A 23,813-nucleotide genomic window follows, 5' to 3' on the forward strand; every position below is an offset into this window, starting at 1 on the left:
TGATCCAAAGAAAGGCGCAGACAGAGCCTGAGGCCAGGACAGACTGAGCCCTCTGGGCCTGGGGCTGGGACACTGGGGAGATGCTGCAGATCCACTCTCAGCTGCTAACAAGTCTCCTTGCAGTATGAAAATACAACACTCGAATAGAGTATCATTCTTTATATACGTGTGTGTGTGTGTGTGTATTCTCTTTTTTAATTATCGTCCACCCTGGTCTATCCCAGGAGCTTGGATATAGTTCCCTGTGCTATACAGTAGAACCTCATTGCTTATCCATCCTAAACACAATAGTTTGTATCTATGAACCCCAAACTCCCAGTCCATCTCACTCCCTCCCCCAACCCCCTTGACAACCACAAATCTGTTCTCTATGTCTGCAAGTCTGTTTCTGTTTTGTACATGGGTTCATTTGTGCCTTTTTTCTAGATTTCCAGAGTCTCATTCTTAACAATACTTAGGCAACTGCTCTGTAATGTTGCATCTGAGGCAATTCAAAACCAATTTGATCCTTTTTTAAAATGCTGCTAGTAAATCTAATACACGGCACCAATGAACCTTTCCACAGAAAAGAAACTCATGGACGTAGAGAACAGACTTGTGGTTGCCAAGGGGGAGGAGGAGAGAGTGGGATGGACTGGGAATCTGGGGTTAACAGATGCCAACTATGGCATTTGGAGTGGATAAGCAATGAGCTCCTGCTGTAGAGCCCAGGGAACACTATCCAGTCACTTGTGATGGAACATGACGGAGATAATGTGAGAAAAAGAATATATATGTGTGTATGTATGACTGGGTCACTTCGCTATACAGTAGAAATGGAAAAAATAAAAATCAGAAAATAAAGTAAAATAAAATATGCCCAGATGAGTCCACGAAGAACGCCGCCCCCTAGGTCCTGTATAAACACGTCCTGTGAACAGCTCAAGTGCAAGTACAGCTGATCCTCATTATCTGCAGCTTCTGTGTTTGCACATCTACCTGCTCACTGAAATTTATCTGCAACCTCCACACTGCAGTGCTCTTGTGGTCACTCGAGGATGCGCAAAGAGTGGCCAACTCTGAGCTACGTGCTGTGCATGTTCCCAGCTGAGGCTGAACAAGGCTACGCACAGCCTTCTTATTTCAGCCCTCGTTCCGCAGCCAGGGCTCTTTTCAAGGATTTTCGTGCTTCTTCTTGGTGACTTTGCTATTTAAAACGGCCCCCCGCCCCCCCCCCCCCCGAGGGCAGCGCTCAAGTGCGGTCTCGGGTTCCTAAGCGCGAGAAGGCTCTGATGTGCTTGTTGGTCCTGGGCTCAAGGCTAATGAATCGACAGTATGTATCAAATGAGGTGTCTTTACAAGAAACACACATAAAGTAAGGTTTATGTGTTGACAAGTTGAGGACATGCTGTGAGCAGAGGCTCTTGGGAGCCTAACTCTGCAGGTTCCCCGGGAATGCTGCATTTCAGGATGTGCTCACTCAGCGCTGGCCGCCTTTAGAGAACTTTATAGACCCGCTGCAGTAGCGAGAAGCAATGATACCCGTCCTTCTTCCTAGAGCAAGGGGGGCACGGGGTGGTGGATGGGAGCCCATCACTCAAGCTTTCTGGATCTTGTGCCCTTGGGGTGGGTGGGATCAGGGACCACCACCCTGGGTTTGTCACTGGCCTCCAGGGGATCCCTCCTCCCCTGGGCAGTGCTGACCTTGGCCTTCCCTTTTCCCCACCCCCCGGCTCCTTCCCCCCATCTTACTCTATGTCACCCTCCCAGACATAGAGTTTAAAACCCAACCCCTCCCAGCTCTGACTAGGTTCTTCTTTTTCTCCATAGCATGTGTTTTCCTTTTAAAGTATGGATATCCTACTTCCGTGTCTTGCCGTTTCTCTCTCCCTCCCCTGACCCTGGAACACAAGCCCATGAAGGCACAGGCTTGGTCTGTAGTCTCCTCCACCCCTAAGCCCGGAATTGATCACTGTGAGGGTTAAATTGGTTCATACACGTCAGGCAGGCTTTGAGCAGTATTTGGTGCCCAGCAAAAGCTAGAATAGTCATCATCGTCATCACTGGGACTGATTATTATTTTTCATTATTGATTTATCAGAAAGGTGTTTTTTTAATTGCACTTCTCACCAAGAAATGAAAAATCAGCTAAGTGACTGAGATGAAGGCAGTGAACTGATAAAGTGTGAAGACTTAAAAAGACCTCAGTTAAAAGCACAGCTGTTGGAGTTGCCACTGTGGCTCAGCATCCATGACCAGTTAAGAACCCGACTAGTATCCATGAGGATGTGGGGTTGATCCCTGGCCTGGCTCAGTGGCTTGAAGGATTGTGTGTTGCCTTGAGCTGCAGTGTAGGTGGCAGTCATGGCCTGGATCCCGCGTGGCTGTGGCTGTGGCTGTGGCGTGAGCTGGCAGCAGCTCTGATTGGACCCCTAGCCTGCGAGCTTCTATATGCCAAATCCAACTGCAGCAGCTGAGTTGCTGTGGAGGCACATGGTGGTTCCTTGCTAAAGGATCTGGCGTTGCTGCAGCTGCAGCTCAGATTCAATCCCTGGCCCAGGAATGTCCATATGCCACAATGTGGCCATTAAAAAAAAAACCTAATTAAAAAAAAAAAAAAAAAAAAAGCACAGATGTTGACTGAACAATCCTAAAGGGAGCACTCACGAGGTCCCCACTCTCGAAGCTGACTCTTAGAAGTCTACACGGTATGCACACAGAAAGGGTCCTTACCCACAGCACAGGGACCCAGAGCATAAGGGCTCTGGGGCCCCAGAACCCGACCACTTCATTTCACCCATGAGTAAACCCGAGTCCCGAGCGCACTGCCCTGAGTGGCCGAGAACAAGAACGGGTGTCTGCCTTGCGGGGATTGGGGGGGGGGGGTGCTGCGGAAGGCTCTCCTTCAAGGGTTCCCGTAGGCACCACCACTTACAGAGATGGTCCAGACCAAGTGGAATCCCTGTGTAAAGCAAAGATGAAGCGACGCCCTTCCAAGAGGTTTACGGCAATTCCAGAGGAAAGAAGAAGTCGAAGTAGTTGATTCAGAAACTTGGCTTTAAATTAGAGATATTGACTTTGTCGGGTAGGAATGTAGAGACACTGAGCTGAGATATTAAAAAGGAGGACACGTTCAGCAAGAGACTAGATTAAGGGCTAAAAACCCACTCCCAGAGCTGACAAGGTACCTGGGGTCTGAGGAAGGACATACACACCCAGGTCTCCACCTGAAGACAGACAGACGAAGAGACTCCTTGCGGCCCCTCCCCCTCACTTACTAACCACGTGGCGGGTCCCAGCGCTGGAAAAGCCACGTTACTTTAACTCTGCACAGCGTCCTCTGGCGGGAACGGGGACCGGCCTCACCCAGCGCGTCTCCACCCCACCAGTACACGCTTGGCGTCTCGGCAGACCCAGGTCTTCCACCGAGAGAGGCCTGCAAAGAACTCGAGAGGAATGGGAAGGTTCTGAGTATAACGGGATGTCAAACAACTCTGTGGAGAAGGTCCCATCATGGCTCAGGGGTTAACGAATCTGACTAGCATCGATGAGGGCGCGGGTTCGATCCCTGGCCTTGCTCAGTGGGTTAAGGATCCAGTGTTGCCATGAGCTGTGGTGTAGGTTGCAGATGCGGCTTGGATCCTGTGTGCTGTGGCTGTAGCTGCAGCTCCGATTGGACCCCTAGCTTGGGAACCTCCATATGCCATGGGTGAGACCTTAAAAAACAACCAACCAACCAAAAAACTTCTGTGGGCCACGGGTGAACTCCTCAGTTCCCTGGGTCAATTTTTCTCCCAGTATTAACTTTTTCATAAGTTTAAAAAAAGATTTTGGGGGGAGTTCCCATCACGGCGCAGTGGTTGACAAATCCGACTAGGAACCATGAGGTTGCGGGTTCGGTCCCTGCCCTTGCTCGGTGGGTTAACCATCCGGCGTTGCCGTGAGCTGTGGTGTAGGTTGCAGACACGGCTCGGATCCCGTGTTGCTGTGGCTCTGGCGTAGGCTGGTGGCTACAGCTCCGATTGGACCCCTACCCTGGGAACCTCCATATGCCACAGGAGCGGCCCAAGAAATAGCAAAAAAAGACAAAAAAAAAAAGATTTTGGGGAAGATGTTCTACAGGTGCTATATTATTTACCAACAGCCCTGTCTTACGGACAGTAAGCGCGTGTTATGCTGTTAAGGGTGGCGGGTCAGATTCTGCCGCAGCCCCTGCTTTGGACGGACTTTGTAATCTGTGAAATCACTGCAAACGCTGGGGAGAAGCGGCCACCAAGGAAGGAACAATCCAGTTTCCTGGGGGGGGGGGTAACGTTGATGTCAGTAATACATACCATGAACTCTGGCCTCAAAGCTGTTGTTTGCCTGAAACTAGTATAAGGCTTCTGGTGGCTAAAGACCAAGTCTTTTCAACCAAGACTGGAGAAGCTGAGACGTGGGCGCCAGGAAGAGAGGACACGCTTTCCTGAACTCAGGCACTTCATTAGCGTTTCGGCTATGCACCAAGAATTCTGAACTGATGAAGGCTTTACAGAAATGTGCCCTAACATACAGGAAAAGCGAGAGTAACATGTTCCACGTAAAGTGAAAAATCTCACACACACATACTGCAATCAATCAAAAGACTGCTTTCAAGGCTTGTTTTATCTGTAAGATGAGGCAACACTCAATCCCACTGATATGGAGGAAATTTTTTTTTTTTTGTCTTTTTGCTATTTCTAGGGCCTCTTCTGCGGCATATGGAGGTTCCCAGGCTAGGGGTCGAATCAGAGCTGTAGCCGCCGGCCTACACCAGAGTCACAGCAACGCGGGACCTAAGCCACACCTGCAACCTACACCACAGCTCACAGCAACACCAGATCCTTAACCCACTGAGCAAGGCCAGGGATCGAACCCAACACCTCATGGTTCCTAGTCGGATTCGTTAACCACTGAGCCACAACGGGAACTCCAGGAAATTCTTTATTCATATTGCCACTGGCTCCTTTCTGAAGGTTAGATTAAAACTCCTTGCATGACTTATATAAGCTGGTACTATCTGCTTTTCATTAATAATCAGCATGTGGTTACCAGATTCCACCCCCCCCCCCTTTTTTTTACAACTGCACACACATCATAGGGAGGTTCCCAGGCTAGGGGGTGGAGTTGGAGCTGCAGCTGCCGGCCTATACCACAGCCACAGCAATGCTGAATCCGAGCCACATCTGCAAACTATGCAGCAGCTTTTGGCAATGCCAGATCCTTAACCAACTGAGCGAGGCCAGAGATCAAAGCCACACCCTCATGGCCACTATGTGGGAATCTTAACCCACTGAGCCACATGGGAATTCCCAGAGAGTTCCCATTTTAATGTTTTTCTAAGGTCTGAGAAAAAGAAATGAATGCTGCTTCACTTATGCTGTGATACGCTGTAACATTCTGACTGCTAAAATGATTCCCAAACTAACTGAATTAGAGGAGGACATTGGCCTTAAAGACAGGCACACCCAGCACTGGTCTCAACCCCTCCCTGCCTCCAGCTGACAGGATCCACACAGCAGCAAAAACTGGCAGCTCACTGGGACTGCTGGGAACCATGAGATCAGAAATTTTTATTTTTTTATTTGTTTTGCTTTTTAGAGCCAAACCAACGGCATTTGGAGGTTCCCAGGCTAGGGGTCAAATCAGAGCTGCAGCTGCTGGCCTGCATCACAGCTACAGCAAATGCAAAATCCAAGCTGCATCTGCAACCCACACCATAGCTCATGGCAACACCGGACCTTAACCCACTGAGGCCAGGGATCAAACCCACAAACTCATGGTTTACGGTTGGATTTGTTTCTGCTGCACCGCAATGGGAACTCCAAGATCAGAAATTTTTAAAAAAACTTTTGGAAGACCAAAATCAAACGCCATGTTTAGCTGGGGCTGGCTGTCGGAGCACTGCTGTATCATCTCATGGGTCCTCATAATAATACCATGGGTTTCCCAGACGAGGTCTCAGCACCCCCCCATTTTACAGATGAGAAAAGTGAGGTTCTGAGAGATGAACAAAGTCACACCTCTCATCACCGACAGGGGTGGGGCCAGAAGCCAGGTAGTCCAGCTCCTCCTTCACCCCCTTTCCTCTTGGAACAGGGCCCTGAATTAGGGACAAAGACCCTCGCTGTTTTTTCCTCTTTTTTCACTCATTGGGAGTCAACAGCCAGGGTAATTCACTAAAACACGCACATCCACACAAACCCAAAACCCACACGAAACGCCGTACTTTATTTTCTTCCCAATCTTTTTTTCTTTTTTTTTTTTGCCTTTTTCTAGGGCCACTTCCTGCAGCATATGGAGGTTCCCAGGCTAGGGGTCTAATTGGAGCTGTAGCCGCTGGCCTACACCACAGCCACAGCAACACGGGATCCGAGCCTCATCTGCGACCTACACCACAGCTCATGGTAACGCCGGATCTTTAACCCACTGAGCAAGGGCAGGGACCGAACCCGCAACCTCATGGTTCCTAGTCAGATTCGTTAACCACTGAGCCATGACGGGAACTCCCTGCCTAATCGTTAACACAGCTGCACGTCTTTGGGTGAACTTGAGCTCCCACCATAACGATCACACAGAGATCCAAGAACCGCACCAAACATATGCTTGCAAGGTCACGGGAAGGACGACATACACGAGGGGAAGGACAGTCCGGAGATTATGAACTTGGTCTCTGAAGCCAGACTGCCTGGGTTCAAGTCTCAGCCCTGCCGTGTACCAGCTGTGGAACTGAGGGTGGTCACCTAAGATTCTGCACCTCAGCGTCAACACACGTTAGGAGAAATAAGAACACAGCTCATAGGGATGGTGGTAGCAGGATGTGGTGTTTGCTATGGCTTTTCCCGAGGTGCTGGATGAGCCTGAAAGACAGAAACTGAGCTCACTGGCAATGGCCCCAAGCCACCTTGCTATACATGTGCCCTGCACACATGTACTCAATGCTCAACAACATTAGCTGTCCCTGCCATCAATTTCAACTTCAAATACATTAAGAAATGTCTGCAAGGCGACCTTACGACTGTACCAGCACTGAGTTCTCAGGCAACAGCCCCAAGAGATGGAGGCCTGGCAAGTGTTGGCAGTTTTTGGAGAGTCAGCTTCAGCAGCCCCAGGTCCTGATCAGCTGGCTCTTCCGGGAGGCCCCGGCCCCACTGGAGGAAGGCTACTGCTGCTGCTTCTGTCTGAGGCTGTTCAGCCCTGTGGCCATCCGGCCACGGCCCAGGACTCTCCACCCGGGCCTCAAGGGCCAGGATCACACACTTGCTGGCCTGGCACCCTCAGGACACCCAGCGCCACCACCACTGCCACCTGCTGCCCATCATCTCACCTGATGGGCGAAGAGAAAGTCTGCGTGGCCTCTGTTGGCCCTGCCAGGCGTCTGCCCACCACAGGGCGCAGCTGCCAACAGTTGGATAACAATGCAGCTCCTTTCAACAGAGCCTTTCAAAACCCCGAGGCTTGCATGGCTGCCAATTCCTCGACTGCTCATTCAGGGAAGTGTAGTGACCAGAAGTGAATAAGGGAGAGGGAGCCGTGGTGCTGCCAGAAACACAGCCCTCTGCGCGGCTGTGTTGGCAAAGAAAGCGAGGAAAACAGTTTTAGAAGTAGAAGCGCTGCCCTCTGGGTCGCGAGACACATGAGAATCGAAGGCCTGGGGTTTGGTGTCCACGTGGCGGTGAGTGTCCTGCTGCTCGGTGGGAAGCCACGCTGGGCCAGGGTTGGGAGCCCAGCTTGACACGGCTCTTCCCAGACCAGCTACATGACCCTGCCTCCCGTGCTCCTTCCACCTCACTCTCCTGTGAGCATCAACCTAAAAGCCGCGTGCGGGAGGATGGAAGGCATTCTGCCGGGGCTTGGTGAGGTCGCTCTGGCTCTGCGCCTTGGTTTCCCGATTTAGCTGTGTTGATAGTCCTGCCCTTCACTAAGGGCATTTCTGCTAAGTGACTGAGACGTGGGAATGTCATCTGTCACAGACTGTCCATCTCACAGATGGCAGCGACAAAGCTCCCGCCCTAGGTGCTCTCTGCAGTGGGACCCTGGCACATTCTCGTCATGGGTCTGGGCTGTGAGTGCTCGGATCCGCAGAACTGGGTGGAAGTGATGCGGGGCCGTGCCCAACAGCCCTGCCTCAGCCGGTAGCTTCAGCTTCCTGCTTCCTGGAAGCCAGACAGCGGTGAGAAGCACACCTCTCTACTCAGAGACCACTACTATGAGAGCCCCAAGCCATGTGGAGAGGCCCTGGAGGATGAGATGCCACATGAAGAGGGAACCCAGAGCCACCAGGCACGTGAGTGAAGAAGCCATCTTGAAAGTGGTCCTCTAGTCCCATCAGCCTCCGGACGCCCCCTTGTGGATCAGAGAGGAAATGCACCACTGAACCTGTCCCTGATTCCTGAACCCACAAAATTTATTTAATGAGCAAAATAAACGGTTGTTTTAAGCTACCACGCTTGGGCACAGTTTGCTGCACATGTGTATAGGAATAGATAACAGAAACAATGTCATCTGCAGTACTGGACAAACATGGGTGGGCCTCATCTTAATAGATCTGTTCCTAAAAGCATTTGCTGAAAATGAACATAAAATTACACAATTTCTTTTTTTTTTTTTTGTCTTTTTAGGGTATACCCACAGCATGTGGAGGTTCCCAGGCTATGGGTCCAATCAGAGTTGTAGCCACCGGCCTACACCACAGCCACAGCAATGTGGGATCCAAGGCGCATCTTCGACCTACTCCACAGCTCATGGCAATGCCGGATTCATAACCCACTGAGTGAGGCCAGGGATCGAACCCTCATCCTCACGGATACTAGTTGGGTTCGTTAACCGCTGAGCTATGACAGGAACTCCTAAAATTATTTTTTAATCTTCTACACTTACATTTACATTTTTTGGGAGAGACTCTCTAAATCCTGCTGCAATACAAGTACACTCGTTAGCTTAGGCATTATCTCCTGGAAAACCATAGAAGCACCCTTTACTCCCCAGCCAGGGTAGATGTCCCTGACGCAACATCCATTCATAATGTGATAGATCAGCCCTTTGCACAATGCACTGAATTTACCTGTTTGTTGTTTGCACCTTGCAGGCAGGGGATATATCTATTCCTCTTTGTAACAGAAGAGTCGTAATGGCTAATGTGTAACGTATAACAGGGATGGTTCTAAGTACTTGATGTACATTTCACGTTTATACCAACTCACCTAATGTTTGTAGTCGTCCTGTGAGGTTAGGTATTATTATTATTATTATTCCCACTCCACAGATGAGGAAACTGAGGTGCAAAGAGGCTATGCCCAAGGTGGCCCAGCTAAGTGAGCAGCAGACTCTGGCTTTGAACTCAAGTCAGTCTGGGCCCAGAGTCCATACTCTTAGTCATTATAACACACAACTTCTCCTTTAACATTACGCATCCAGTAAATGTTTTTGACTCAATTAACACATCAACAACAGAAATCAAATCTAAACTCACACAGATCAGGATTTCTGAAACAAAAAAAAAACCTGTGCCATGTGAACAAACATCAGTTCTAAGAACTACAGGCAGACATAATATCCCACATAAACGCTAAATAATGATAATGAATTTGCTACACAGACCGGAAATAAATCTGCAAGAGCTACCCCTTCCTGTTTATCTATTAGTGTTAATCTCATCAGTAGCCACTAATGCAATTACTTCAGGAAAATCTATGCTAATAGGAATCAATGAAGGACACAGATAAATTAAGTTTACAGATGAATATTAGAATCTCATGTTCATTCAGCATTCATTTCAGAACGTTCCTCTACCAAACCTACACATCGGCTGATTTGTATCATCTCTGCCCCCTACCCCCAACCCCCTTTTTTTTCCATCTGGGGCAACTTATAACAAAAGACGAAGGAGACAAGCAAAGCCTTTACAAAAACTAGTGCTTGGGTAAAAATTCCCCGAGTCCCTGTAACTGGATGCAAGTGCCTGTAACAGAACTGGGAGGTGCTGTGGAGAAACATTATCTCTACTTCGCTGTAGAGGATGCGTGAAAACCACCCCCAACTTCAAACTTTTCCCTGTTGCTATGCAACGTGCTGTGTATAGACCACCAGCATCAGCAGCGCCTACAGGGCTTAACAGAACCTCAGTACCTTGTCCAGCCCCAGACAACTGAATGTGAATTTGCCAATGTGGGCAGGAAAGTGGGAAAGTAACACAAAGGATTGGACCACGTGAGTTTGGGGGACGGTGCAAAGGAAGCGGTAGTGTGTGTGGGGGGGGGGTCTGTCCTCAAGCAGTGCCACTCCAGCCCCCTCACCCTGCCAACTTCCAACATTCCAGCTACTCCACCCCAAACACTTAGGTAGCCACTAGCCGTGAAGTGACTGCTGGGGGCGGGGCACCATGCTACCTGAGACCTCAGAGTCAAATGCAGTTAAGTTTGAGCCTCAGTTCCAACAGTTACTGGCTGTGTGATAAAACGAATTACTCAACCCATGCCAGGTACCAGTTTTTTAATCTGCAATATGGGGGCAATCACCACGGTGCCTTGTGCTTGCAGGAAAACCAAGCTGAAGTGCCTTGCACAGCGCTGGGCGCATGCACAGTGTGTGTCTGTGAAAGGGCGCCAGGTCCCTCTCTCCAGCCCTGGCTCCAACTACTCTTTCTTTCTTGCTCCAGATTTAGAGGCAGATCAGACTGAACTATTTCACCTTCAGACGCCACAGATGAGGACTGCTACATTTCATTTCAGATCTGAAGATGTGTCAAATCCAGGAGTGACTTTTGAGACGGTAACACATTCATCTTCCAGTCGAGGAAACAAAAGCCCAGAGAATTGAATGCTTGGGAAAATATAATTTTCCTTACTCTGTTCCTTTGCTGTGGATTCCAAAGAACAGTGTTCTAAAAGGAGTTCTACTTACTTCTTCTCACAAATGTCCTGAAAATGGGCTGTTAAACTCAGAGAACAGAGTAGGATGGGGAGGTCAGAGGGCAGGAGACCCCCCCTTTGAAGGCCATTTCCACCACTAATTATGTGACCCTGGGATAGTTATGTCCCCAAATTTTCTGAGATTCACTTGCTCACCTATAAAGGAAGCCCAGCACCATCTTCTTCAATGTCACTTCTAGCTATAAGCAATTCAATGATTCCAAATGAAATGCCTGTTTCTTTAAAGATGTAATTTTCAATATTGTCCACAAGGTGGCAGAACACCTCCTTTACAGAAGTCCGGACACAGTGACACAAAGGAAAGAACCCTAAGGAATTAGTACGTATTTTTCAAAGCATTAACTTTTCTACAGTTTAATGATAACTGGGTTTTATTTTAGGGTTGATCATTATAATAAAGTAATTGGTTACATGCTATGGTAAAAGGGAAGTTTTAAAAGGGCTAAATTAGGATTATAAAGTATGAGAGTAGGATAAACCCAGGGGGCAGGCTGCAAAATTATGGGAATTTAGAAATTGCAAGCTACCAGACCACCTAGACACGACAAGAAGTTGCCTGCTTGACAAACGAAGCACAAGAGGCCAAATCTACAAAAGGTTTGGATATACAGACATTTAGAAAACATTTTCGCATGGAAAAGTGACAAAAAATAAAGAGAAAAAATTAAAAAATTTAAGATTATGATAACAAAGTTTTTTTTTTTTTCTTTTTAGGGCTGCACCCGCGGCATATGGAGGTTCCCAAGCTAAGGATCTAATCAGAGCTACAGCTGCCGGCCACAGCCACAGCCACAGCCACAGCAACACCAGATCTGAGCTGCGTCTGAGACCTACACTGCAGCTCACAGCAATGGTGGATCCTTAACCCACTGAGAGGGGCCAGGGATTGAACCTGCATCCTCATGGATACTAGTTGGGTTTGTTACCACTGAGCCACAACAGGAACTCTGTGAAATTATTTTTTTAAGAGTTTAGAACATGCAATGCCAGGATCACAGATTAGGTCCTGGAACAGAAAAAGGACAACTGAGGAAAAATGGGATTTGTTTGGTTAATAATATAGTAACAACATTAATTTATTAGTTTGGATAACTGTCCATGATTATGAACATGTTATTATTAGGGCACAACAGGTGAAGGGTAGATGGGAACTCAATCTTCCTGACTTTTCTGTAAATCTATAATTATTTTTAAAAGTTAAAGAGCTCATAATTATATACAAACTCATACGATATTGTATCAACTAAAAATACATTTATTGTATAAAAAACTAGGCTCAAGAAACATCATCAGAGTTATAAAAATACTTTGCTCTTGGTGGGGAGGGCAGGTATGAGTTTGGTTTGAGGAAGAGTTCATTTATGTTGCTACTTAGATGTTTCCCTGAACAACTGATTATCAGGAAGCTCAGATTCAATGGTTGGAGAGGATTCCAAAGTATCCACATCCTGATGAAAGTCTAAAAATGACTTTTATTTTTTCAGCGTGTAAGTTTCATTTAGAGAGTAAGGAAGACATTTTCTATAATAATCTTTTCAATAATCATTCCTCGGGGACTATATTTAGAATTCCAGTGCATATGAAATTAAATATTTTTTCTCTAAAGAAAGGATACTTTCTGCCTGTCTTAGGGGCACTCAGTTCCCGGGACCTTGGCAAACTGAAAGGATGGAAAGGATTAATGAAAGGTGACCTTTATTTTATTTTTGCTTTTTTAGGGCAGTAACCATGGCATATGGAGGTTCCCAGGCTAGGGGTGTAATCGGAGCCACAGCCACAGCAACACTGGGTCCGAGCCGTCTGTGACCTACACAATAGCTCAGAGCAACCTGGATCCTTGACCCATTGAGCGAGGCCAGCGATCGAACCCACAACCTCATGGTTCCTAGTTGGGCTCGTTTCTACTGCTCTACGATGGGAACTCCCAAAAGTGACCTTTATATACATTCAAGTCTATCTAATGCTTGAAGTTGGGGAATCTAGTTAGACCTTACCCTTTCTCCCCCTGCAGGCACCCCAAAGAGCATTAAACAAACAGAGGCAGAGTGACAAAGGGGCGGACGGGAGAGGCCAGAGGGTGGTGGCAACAGGGAATCCTCCAAAGTGGCCTCAACAAAGTCAGCTCGCAACCAACACAGCCTTGTTCCAAATTTGTAAAAGATAATTTCACTTTGTGCAGTTGGAATTTGAAACCGTTATGATTCTGAAGGATCAACTTAGCCTTCCCTGCAGGGTTTCCTTTGGCCCGTTTCCAGCAGGGGGTGGACAGACTCTGCACCCAGAGCAGCAGCGAGATGCGTCGGTTTTCGCAAAGGGGCGCCATCTACTTGGGGCACTGTACATGCACCCCCAACCAGCAGCCCCGTGGGTGAGCGCCACCCCAGCACACACACCCCCCCTCCCGTCTTCCTCCTGGTCCCGCCCAACTCTTACCCTAAGCCCGGCTGAAATTATACCACTGAGGGATGGTCTGTAAAAACCTGCAGCCCATTCATTCCACTTCCAGAGTCTAGAGTTCATCTCTCTGCCTCAAGTAGAACCCGTCCACGTCCAGGTGTCATTCTCCTCCCCCAATTTATTTTCGCTTTTGCAGTGAGTAAAGCTACGCACCAACTGCCGAAACCTCAATTTTTATCTATACTTACTGGGTACTGCTGAGGACACTATCACAGTATTTGAGGCTATGGCCCCTCAGTGCAGCCCCAAGCGGGACTTTCCTCTGGAGGGTGCGGTGGGAATGAGCTCTGCCGCCAAACGGCCTGGATTCAGATCCTGACCTACTACTTAACTAGCTGTTAAACTTTCTGTGCCTCAGTTTCCTCATCTGCAAAATGGAGATAATGATACTCAGCCTTCTGAATTTTGGGGAGGACAGCAATGGAGTCTTTAGGACCGTGCCTGACAAGTTAGCACTCAATATTCAATCTTACAATTAATTACTTTTACACTAGAGCACTATGAAAACAATTATATTCCACAATATAATTCACTTTGGCCTTAAGCACAGAGTGAAACCCTTTTCCCCTCCCGACAGGTTTGGAGTCCTCCAGAGTGACAGTGACGTTCAGAATTCAAGGTGGGGCAGGGGGAATTAGAAGCAGGTAGAGTTCGCAGAAGTCCTTTCAAGATTCTGAGATGCCCTCACAGGAATTCATGCCATTCGTGGTAAAAATCCTCAACATAAATAATCACTAGAGGAGCTTCCGCTATGGCGCAACGGGATTGGTGACGTCTTGGGAGTGCTGGGATGCAGGTTTGATCCCCGGCCGGCTCAGTGGGTTAAGGATCCAGCATTGCCACCACTGCAGCTTAAGTCCCCTAGCCTGGGAGCTCCATATGCCTCAGGGTGGCCAAATAGTAATGATAATAATCACTAGGAGCCACAAAAATGAACCCAAAAGTCAATTTTTGTAACTGTGCCAAGAGTCCTATGTTCTGAAGGGCCATGTTTATTCCCGCTCCCGAGTCTAATCTATCCTACCTCCGTCTCCTGCCTCAGCACAGATGTGCTGATTATTCCCTTACATTTTCTGTGCTTTTAAGGAAAGCGTTTGTTCTTGTAAGTCTCCTCAGATCTTTTATGGAACAAAGTAGGATATAGAATAAATAATACAAGACACATACTTTTTTGTTTGGAACTAAGTACAACTTCAGTAACTATGAGAAAGCTGAACCTCCTTATTAACACGAACAAATTCCTAAGAGGGGCTGGAATAGACAGGCAGGCAACAGAAGGGTGGCAGATCAAGAATTCAGTGAGCACAGGAGTTCCCATTGTGGCTCAGTGGTTAAAGAATCTGACGAGGAACCATGAAGTTGTGGGTTCAATTCCTGGCCTCGATCATTGGGTTAAGGATCTGGCATTGCCACGAGCTGTGGTGTAGGTCGCAGACGCAGCTCAGATCCTGCGTTGCTGTGGCTCTGGCGTAGACCTGCGACTACAACTCTGATCAGACCCCTTGCCCGGGAACCTCCATATGCCACAGAAGCAGCCCTAGAAAAGGCGAAAAGGCAAAAAGACAAAAAAAAAAAAAGAATTCAGTGAGCAACACAAGTGAGAGGAAAAAAAAAAGAGAAAGCGCTGTCTTAGGTGAGGGGCCTCCCATTCCCATTACCAATTCTTTCTCCGATCCAGGCATCACCCTCCAGCCCTCTCTGGTCAATTTCACACTTGGTGTAATTTACAGACATCAATGGCCCAGCCCTTACTGGTGGAGAGACAGTGCTGCCTCTCGCTCCTCCTCCTCCAGGCTTTGCCGATAGCCCTTGTAAAACACCTGGTAGCAAGGCAAATTATTCAGAGCCCGCCTCCCTGTTTTACTGCATCCCTTCCCCTCCTTGCCATCCAATTTATCTTTAAAGGCCAGCGTGTCAGCCCAAGAACTCGTTCAGAACACGGCTGGCTCCGAAGCAGCCTTCACCCGATCACCTGTGCTTACTAGAATGAAGCTGAGAAATGTGGTCCACACGGTCGTCATCCTTCTCCAATTTGCAACTGGGGAAGGGGCAATGGTGATTTCATCAGCGAGCCCGGCGATTCTTACAGAACCAGTGGCCATAAGGCAGCATCCAGACAGGGAGCCAAGGTTTTGAACCTTCACGGTGTTCCAGACCTATCAACTGGTGCAGCAACCTCTATGCTATTTCATTCACAAAGACCTGCTCTGGGAGGCTGAAAAAATCTAGGTCCAGCAACATCATTTGTAAATGAAAATGAAATATGCAAAATGAAAATGCAGGGCCCCCTCCTGTTCAAAATGTAGGCGGGGGGAACGCTGTAAAAAGTATTCAGACAGGAAGCTTTTTCCCCTCTGTGTTTCTCTCTCTCCACTCCTTTTTTTTGGTATTTAAAGTCATGTTCCCTTGGGCTTGAGGATGTCTCGTGGGAGAATACACACCTTCCCAGGCTGCCCACCCCCACAGACCACCAGCAGCTGGACCAAGGCACCATGGCCCGGTCGGAGGTGGAGAAACAGCCAGGAACCCCCCTTTCCCATGGACCCGCCACTGCAGCCCGCAGCAATCGGGTGACTGCCCAGTGTATTGCAACACCTGTCCCAGGACGTGTTAGCTACCTGGACTGGGAGTGGCCAGGCCCCCGAGTCACCCACTGACCCACGGCTGTGCTGTTCATCCCGGGCCAGGCAGGCCACTGCTTTGCCCCTTCCTGAGACAGCATGGAGTCTGGGTGCCTGGCACCCTCTCTTCCTAGGCTCACACCTAGGCCCCTACAGGGGTGGAGGCAGGGATGGGAAGACTGGCAGGGCTTGAGGTGTCAGCGAGCAGGGGAATGGGCAGCTGAGAAACACGCGGGAGGGAAGGTGGCAGGACTGGGCACAAGCCAAGGCTCCAACCGCCGGGGGCACGCCATCGCCCCACAGGACCTCGCTTCCAGAACACAAAGACCAACGCATTAAGAACGTCAAGAGAGCAACTGCACAGCAAAACACGGGGCCCCCGAGTCTCAGCACAGGGCCCTGGCCAACTGTTCTGGCTGCATACCCGTCATGCTGGTCCTGCGGGACCCCCACCAGAAGTCCAGAGCAAAAGTTCACCCTCACTTTCCACCATAAAACAGGCCCGTGTTTATGACGGGGACAGCGAGGAGCTGTCACTGCACAGGTGTGAGGCTGCCCTGGAGGAGGTGGCTGTGAGGGGTCTGTGGCACCTGTTCAACCCCTGCCCCTCCCGGCACTGCAAGGCAGAGCCCGGCTTATCTTCAAAGGCTTCCGAAGCCCACCTGTTTGAACCATAATTTTAACGTAGCATGTTGTACAAAGAGCTGATGTGAGATACAGGCAGAGCCGGTACGATCACAGAAAACCCCTCAAACCTGACCTGGTGGAGGGATTTACGTCAAGTGTTGGGGAGATTAGGAAAGAGATAGGACTGGGAGATAATTCCTTGTGAAGTGGCTTGGAGTTGACAGTTTGTAAAAACTGGGCCATTATCCAAAGTCAACACTTTGGTGCACAAACAAAACCGGGTCGCTGAAAGCACATTTCGTACAAACCTTGGCTTCTGGGTCACTGTTGATGCTACAAGAATCATCATCATCAGCAAGTGGGGCATTTCTAGAAAGAAAAACAGAAAACTGCACTTAGAATCCGACTGCACACTCTAGCTGCACAAAGCCCTACGTTAGGGCGGCACGAGCTCTACCTGAGTTTCAAGGATGCGTAACGCAGTGTGGCTCCTTCAAATTCCTTTAAACTGGGGTCCGGGTTGACTGTGGCTGCATGCAAATCCTAGAGGAAAAGAGATCAATCACTGTTAATGCAGAAAGGGGAGGGACCATTACATGGCCTCAAACAGCAAAGGGAGCAAAGTCCTCCCCGCTCAAGGCAGAGTGTGTGTGAGCTTAGGCAGAAAAAGGCATGCATGCGCTGCTGATGCTGGCTGGGGCAAGTGCCGGTTCTTACAAGACAGCGGAACCTGGGGCCATCAGCCTGAAGTCATTCACAATGAGAGACATCAAAAAAGACGGCATGTGTGAGCCCCACAGCCCTGGCCAGAAGCCCCATGGCTCGGTCCCTGCAGAATGCATGATATTCACAAGGAAGATGCAGCCACAGCCATGCAAAGAGGACAAATGAGCTCAAATCTGACAATATACTTGCCTTCCAAATGTCACTATTAATCTTTCCCCCATTCAGAACAGCAAAATCACTCCATGGCTGTTTCTAGACATGTAATTATTCACATAGGAAAAAGCACATTGATTTAAAAAAAAAAAAGAAAGAAAGAAAAGGAAAAGAAAAAAAAAAAAGAAACACACACACACACAAGACACTGTTGTTAGCATTGATATTCACAGGATGGGTTAGGGAACAAATTCACTCTCAGAGCAACATGTGAGCTCACGCTCCTAGAGCTAGACTGTCACCTGAGGACTAGGCCAGGAGAAAAGAGAGGGGCTTTTATTACTTACCCAAACAAGGGACAAGGGGCTGAATGTTATTACCAGACAGTGAGGTTACTTTCTCAGTGTGCTCTTAAAAGCACACGATATGCGACAAAAGTATTAAATGCCCAGTGCACCTAATTCCAAAGGAACCCTTCTTCCCATTAACCAAACAACTGTTTTTTGGAGGTGGAGGTGGAATTAGGAAGGATGTTTGTCAGTGCACTGGTTGGAAACGGGGGCATGTCCACAGCTAAGGGTATAAAAGCTGGGGGCCAAATTATTTTCACTTTTCACTTGAAAGAAAAAAGGACAATGAAGGAGAAAGAGGGTAAGGAATCCAGCCTGACCACATCATCTTGGTGAGATTTCACCCAGACAGTCGAATGTAAATTCCTCTTATTCATAAAAAGCTTGGCTCTCTTCCAACCAAGCCTCTTCACAAATTAATATTCAATCACGAAATGCTTTTCTAGACATAGTTTTAGAGCAAAGTGCAAAGCCTTGCCTTGTTGGGAAACCTCTTGCAACAGATTTTTTTTTTTTTTTTGGCTGTGCCCATGGCATGTAGAAGTTCCCGGACCTGGGATGGAACCCACAAAACAGTAGCGACTCAAGCTGCTGCAGTGACAACATGGGATCCTTAACCTGCTGTGCCACAAAGGAACTCCTTAGACTGTTGAATCGAAACAACTCTTTCCTTCTGTTCACCTCGGACAAGATGGAAATGCTTTTTTTTTTCCTTTCTACTATACTGATGGAACATTCAAATCTTTTTCATGTGACATTTCAAAAAATAAATGATACTAATAAAGCACCTGAGCATATCCTTATGAATTTGTTCCACCGATCTGTCAGACAAATATCTTCTCCTGGATAATAAATCAACAAGGGACACTTTTCCATGAAGAAACTTTTTCAACTAAAGTTCTTTGGAAATGAGACAGTAGTACCGATCTGTTATGCTGCGCACAACTAATACAGTTTTTAAAGCCACTCAAAACAGAAGAAGCTAAGTTCAAATGTCCCAGGTGTTGAAAATGCATTTGTTTGGCCCTGTGGGACTCTCTGAGGGCAGTCATTGCAAATTTGGATTCATTATCATGACTGCACAGTGGGTGTCATTGCTGTTTTGCTTTTGGAAGTAAGCATCCAAGCTGCAGTTTTGCAAAATAAAACAGAACCTAGACCACTTAGACTACACACAGTATTGTTTTTTTTTTAATCTCTTTAATTGAGCACAAGAGCCGGAATGCTGTCGTCCTTCACCCGTTTCCTCACTCCATCTCCAAAAGAAGTGTACACTTTTCACTAAGGAGAAAATTAACATTGCAGGAGAATCTTAACCTGTTAGTTGAGGGGACCTGTGAATCACCTGGAATGGAGGCGGGGTTTTGGGCAGGTGTGTCTTTCTGGGGAGATGGATCCCTAACTTTTCTCATATTTTCAGAAGGACCAATGAGCAAAAAAGTTTCAGAGTCAGCATTGTAGGAAGATTAATAAGCACTCCTGATAAGGTCCTGAAACATTGAGTACAAAATAAAATTTTAAGCTAAAATTTCTTTTTTTAAAAAGAAAACAAGACTACTTGGCCCCAAATTGTTATCACCATTTACGTGTGAGCAATATTTGGTTCTCACTTAGGTTGAACCTTGAAAATGTAATCAGATAATGAATTAGAAAGACTCAAGATGACGGTGTTCTTATGAAGAAATACTTAAAAAGCGTATGTGTTTGATAAAAGGAATCTGAGATCAGGAATTATACTCAAAAGACACTGGGTTTAGGATTATAGAGAGTGGACAAAAAAAGCCTTTTTAAAACAAGTATTCAGAAAGGCTTTTGGCATTTAATTCAACACTTCTCTGGACACGTGTGTTTAAATTTTTCTAAGCATTTACTCTTTGAACATAGGGGTCCCTGTGAAGTACAGGGATTATAGCTCTGAGATTGTATGAATGGCGCTCTCAGGCCACACAGACATGAGGCAGCTTGCAAACTTCCAACAACCACCTTTTACAGATTAAAGTAGACAAGGGTCCTATACAGCGATTCTGCCAAACCTTAAAATAACATGAATATTCCTAAAGAAACTCTTCAGCCTCAAACTTGAACAATGGAAACTAACATTATATGCCACAACCAGGCCAAAGACCTTTTTTTTAAACCTCTTATTTTTAAAATTTTCATTTACATCAAAGATGAGAAATTTGCTCCTCCACATAAGTGACTATAATTTTTCGTTTTTAAAATCAAGGCCAATGAGGACAAAAACAATTTGTTTCACATTAGACAAATGATATATACATCTTTTTTTTTTTTTTTGCTTTTTAGGGCTGCACCCATGGCACACGGAGGTTCCCGGGTAGGGGTCAAATTGGAGCTGCAGCTGCCAGCCTTCACCACAGCCACAGCAACGGCTGGATCCAAGCTGCATCTGCGACCTACACCACAGCTCACAGCAACGCCAGATCCTTAACCCACTGAGCAAGGCCAGGGATCGAACCCACAGCCTCATGGTTCCTAGTTGAGTTCATTTCCCCTGTGCCATAATGGGAACTCCTATTTTTTTTAATTAAGAGGAAAGAATATGACACTTTAGCTAGTAACAAAAAAAAGATAGAAAAGAAATTAACAGAGATACTTTGGTTCTATGGAAAATCTGGGAGTGAGTGATGAAAGAAGAGAAGAGACAAAGAGGAAGACAATGAAAGAGGAGAGTCAGGCGGAGCAACAGGCCCCGGGAAAGACAGACACGAAGACAGAGATAAAGGGCAATAAAGGAAGGACAGAGACCCTCCTCCGGGACCAACAATCTCCCAAGTGATCAACTTGCAGGCAATGCAGCTAAAGCCTTGCACAGCTGAGGGAGGTGGGTGGCAGATTATAGCTGGGGACACACTCTCCTTCCTGCTGCTTGTCTTGACCTTGCCTAGGCTGCAGTACCCCTTATCCCGAACATGGTTGGGGACACTCAGGGCTGGGAGAGCCCTTGCTCCTCAGAGACAGAGGGGGCTGACACGGCACCTGGAGCATGGCACCCGCCAGGACCCTCATGACCACCCAGCATAGGCTTGGCGAGGGCAGACCCCCTAAGGGAAACTGACTGTGCAGCCTGGACACCTGAGAGTGTTCAGCTTCCTTATTTCTCCTCTGGGATTTTAGAAAGTAAGTCCATAAATCGAACAAAAATGATACATGGGCCTTTTGCTGGAACAAAGCCAATGCCAGAGTTGATCTGTTGACAATGTCAACACCATGTTCTCGAGGATGGGGTCTGAGGGGATGAGAAAGACCCCATGAGGCGCTAAGAACGTCTCTAAAAAGTGGTATCGAAACGCAAGAGTGGAGAATGGAACCTGATGACAGCTGGGTGGACAGGACAGCTCGTGAACATTCAGCCACGGTGTCAATGGAAGCCGTGATCCCATCGCCTCCGCGTGCTCCTTGGGAGTCTGCTGGAAGCTCGGGTGCAAATCCTGCCTCTGCTCTGTGAACACAGAGGGCTAAGAAGAGTGTGGACAGAATGAGGTCAAGAACGTGAGCCCTCAGCCCAGGGACCGGTGCCCGAAGACGCCCAGGAAGTGCCAGGGTCCTCATCCTCTCACTTTTCCCACAGTGAAAACAACAAGGGCATTTCTAAGAATAAAAAGTTTCAGGGCCTATGGACCAGAAAGGGTTATGAATTATCCTTCTTAATCCTCTTTGGTCAAGACCTGAGCCTTGGTACGTGTACTGTGATGATAAACAGCAGAGCACCTGGAGTTCTGGAATCCCATGGAATAGGCCAGCCCATGCTAACGAACACTGTTCCATACATGTGCTTGTAGTTTCTCCTTCTTTAAAAACTGCTTTCTGTGTTTTGTTGGATGCAACACTATCAGAAGAAGAGAGTTATGGTCTATCTTGCAAACACAATCTGGAGACGTTAAAAAAACAATCTAACTTGGAGTTCCCATTGTGGCGCAGAGCTCCTGCGGCTGTGAAACTGTTTCCGTCTTCATTCAGCAAACATTTAATGAATTTCGCCACATACCCGGCACTGTGCCAGGGGCTGGGGACCCATGCCGAGGGGGACAGGTCCCAGCCCCCTGGGAAGGAGACCGACACGCCACAAGTAGGAGTACTGCAAAGAGACTCTATGGAATAAAGAGTCAAGGGCTTTCCAAAGAGACGGGTGAGAACAGTAATTCCCAAGAGATGCTAGGATGAGGCCAAAGAATTTAAAAGGAAGTAATGTATGAACTAAAACAGCTCTTGTACTTACTCATCATAGAATCATCTGGACGGCTTATAATAAAGATGCTCCCCCTTAAAGAGTCTAGCTCAGTGGCCTGAGGTAAGACCAAGGAATCAGCACGTTCTACAAGCCCCAGAGGTCGTCCTGGCCACAGTCCTTGGCTCAAAGGCTGAGAGATATTGCTGTGGCATTCGCTAGGCCCTTCTCGAGGGTTCTTGCCAGCTCCAAAATGTCAGGATTACTTGATCGGGTCAACAAGTTCAGTAATATGACCACAGACTGGCCTGTTCTAATGTCACAGGTTCTCATGCAATAGGTTTTGTCCCGCCTGGGGAGTCAGTGCTCAGCCCTCCCAGTCTCCAGAAGCAACGCAGCAAGAACCGAGACCAAGAAGCAATCAGGGACCCGACAAACAATTTGACCCTCCCTCACTCTGGGTCCACTTTCTCCTCCACACTCCATTCTTAAGGCACTTGGCAACACCTTCAGTGGGAAAGAGCCTAAGTCAGATGGGCTTACGGGCTGACAGGTATTCATCAAAATATTTCACATCGCTCCAATGCAACATCTAAGTAATTTGGACCAAACTGATGGATTTGCAGGGAGATCATCTTGGGCCAAATTTCAGCAGAAAATGCTTCCCGGTCCGTTTATAAACTTTCAAAAAAACTGCTGGCGTATGCAGGGGAAATACGATGTACCGTGCTTAACACTCCCCCCAGTGAACTTTGTTTTTTTTTTCATTTGTATGTCCCCCCGCCCAGTGAACTTTGGAATGTGAAATGTAAAATTTTCAAACTGTAAGGAAGCCTTCGGTCCTAAACTTTCATGAAGCTTCGTCAACAGATTTGGCACCGACTCATTTGATTTTTTTTCTTTAAAGCCAGCTCAGGAAAAAGCTGTACAAAATTCACGTTTCTAACATGACATGTTACAAGTTTCTTCTCGCCCTTAACATTTTGCTTTCTCTCATGTTCCCAAATGAGGTGAAATAGAGTCTATTTAGGGATCCAAGGAATGGCATTGGGAATAATCATTTCTCTTCAACTGTTGTTAGCCCCTGAGACAATGCGATCAAGAGAGGTTGTTTTCTAGAACAACGCTGCCCTCCCCTGGGGTGAGAGGAAGAGATGTGAGGCTCTCCAAGCCCCCTATACACACAGAGTGAAGCCTGGGATAGGAGTGGGGGTCCATTCAGGCCTCCATTCAAGTTCACTTCCACCAGGCAGCAGCAGGTGTGTGATGCTGAGCCAGCTCCCTCACCTCTCTGTGTGCACTGCAAAGGGTAAGAGGGAGAGCCAGCTACACGCATACAGACGGATGCAGATGGTTCCGTGAGGAGGAAGGAGATAAGGCAGGAAGGTGGTGCTGTAAACACTTGATCACCCTTAGTGCTTCTGCTTTAATGGCCCTGCCAGCATCTGCACAACCTGGGAACGTGGCAGGCAGGGCAGGTCTTCCACCACCCCGCCTCCCGCATTCCCCTTTCTCTCCTCTCTACTTATCTGTTCATCCCTCTGCCCCTGCGAATTTATGGCAGGCAGGGCAGGTCTTCCACCACCCCGCCTCCCGCATTCCCCTTTCTCTCCTCTCTACTTATCTGTTCATCCCTCTGCCCCTGCGAATTTATGGCAGGCAGGGCAGGTCTTCCACCACCCCGCCTCCCGCATTCCCCTTTCTCTCCTCTCTACTTATCTGTTCATCCCTCTGCCCCTGCGAATTTATGGCAGGCAGGGCAGGT

The 23,813-nt window shown here is 47.7% G+C and overlaps 1 protein-coding gene across 14 annotated transcripts in view; it reads right to left on the bottom strand.

The window, feature by feature from the left end:
* The window catches only part of APBB2 (amyloid beta precursor protein binding family B member 2), a 387,671-nt gene that overhangs the window by 98,416 nt on the left and 265,442 nt on the right, over positions 1 to 23,813 (bottom strand). For 9 of the 14 annotated variants that reach the window (XM_047799531.1, XM_047799530.1, XM_047799532.1 and 6 more), the window contains 3 exons: positions 17,549 to 17,611; positions 17,091 to 17,176; positions 16,942 to 17,002 (listed from right to left, as the gene is read on the bottom strand). In XM_047799531.1, the coding sequence (XP_047655487.1) occupies positions 16,942 to 17,002; positions 17,091 to 17,176; positions 17,549 to 17,611 (210 nt within the window). The remainder of the gene's footprint in view (positions 1 to 16,941; positions 17,003 to 17,090; positions 17,177 to 17,548; positions 17,612 to 23,813) is intronic. The other 5 variants (XM_047799535.1, XM_047799534.1, XM_047799533.1 and 2 more) reach the window with 1 other exon arrangement.

Source organism: Phacochoerus africanus, chromosome 10, assembly GCF_016906955.1.
Source record: "Phacochoerus africanus isolate WHEZ1 chromosome 10, ROS_Pafr_v1, whole genome shotgun sequence".
NCBI lineage: Eukaryota > Metazoa > Chordata > Mammalia > Artiodactyla > Suidae > Phacochoerus > Phacochoerus africanus.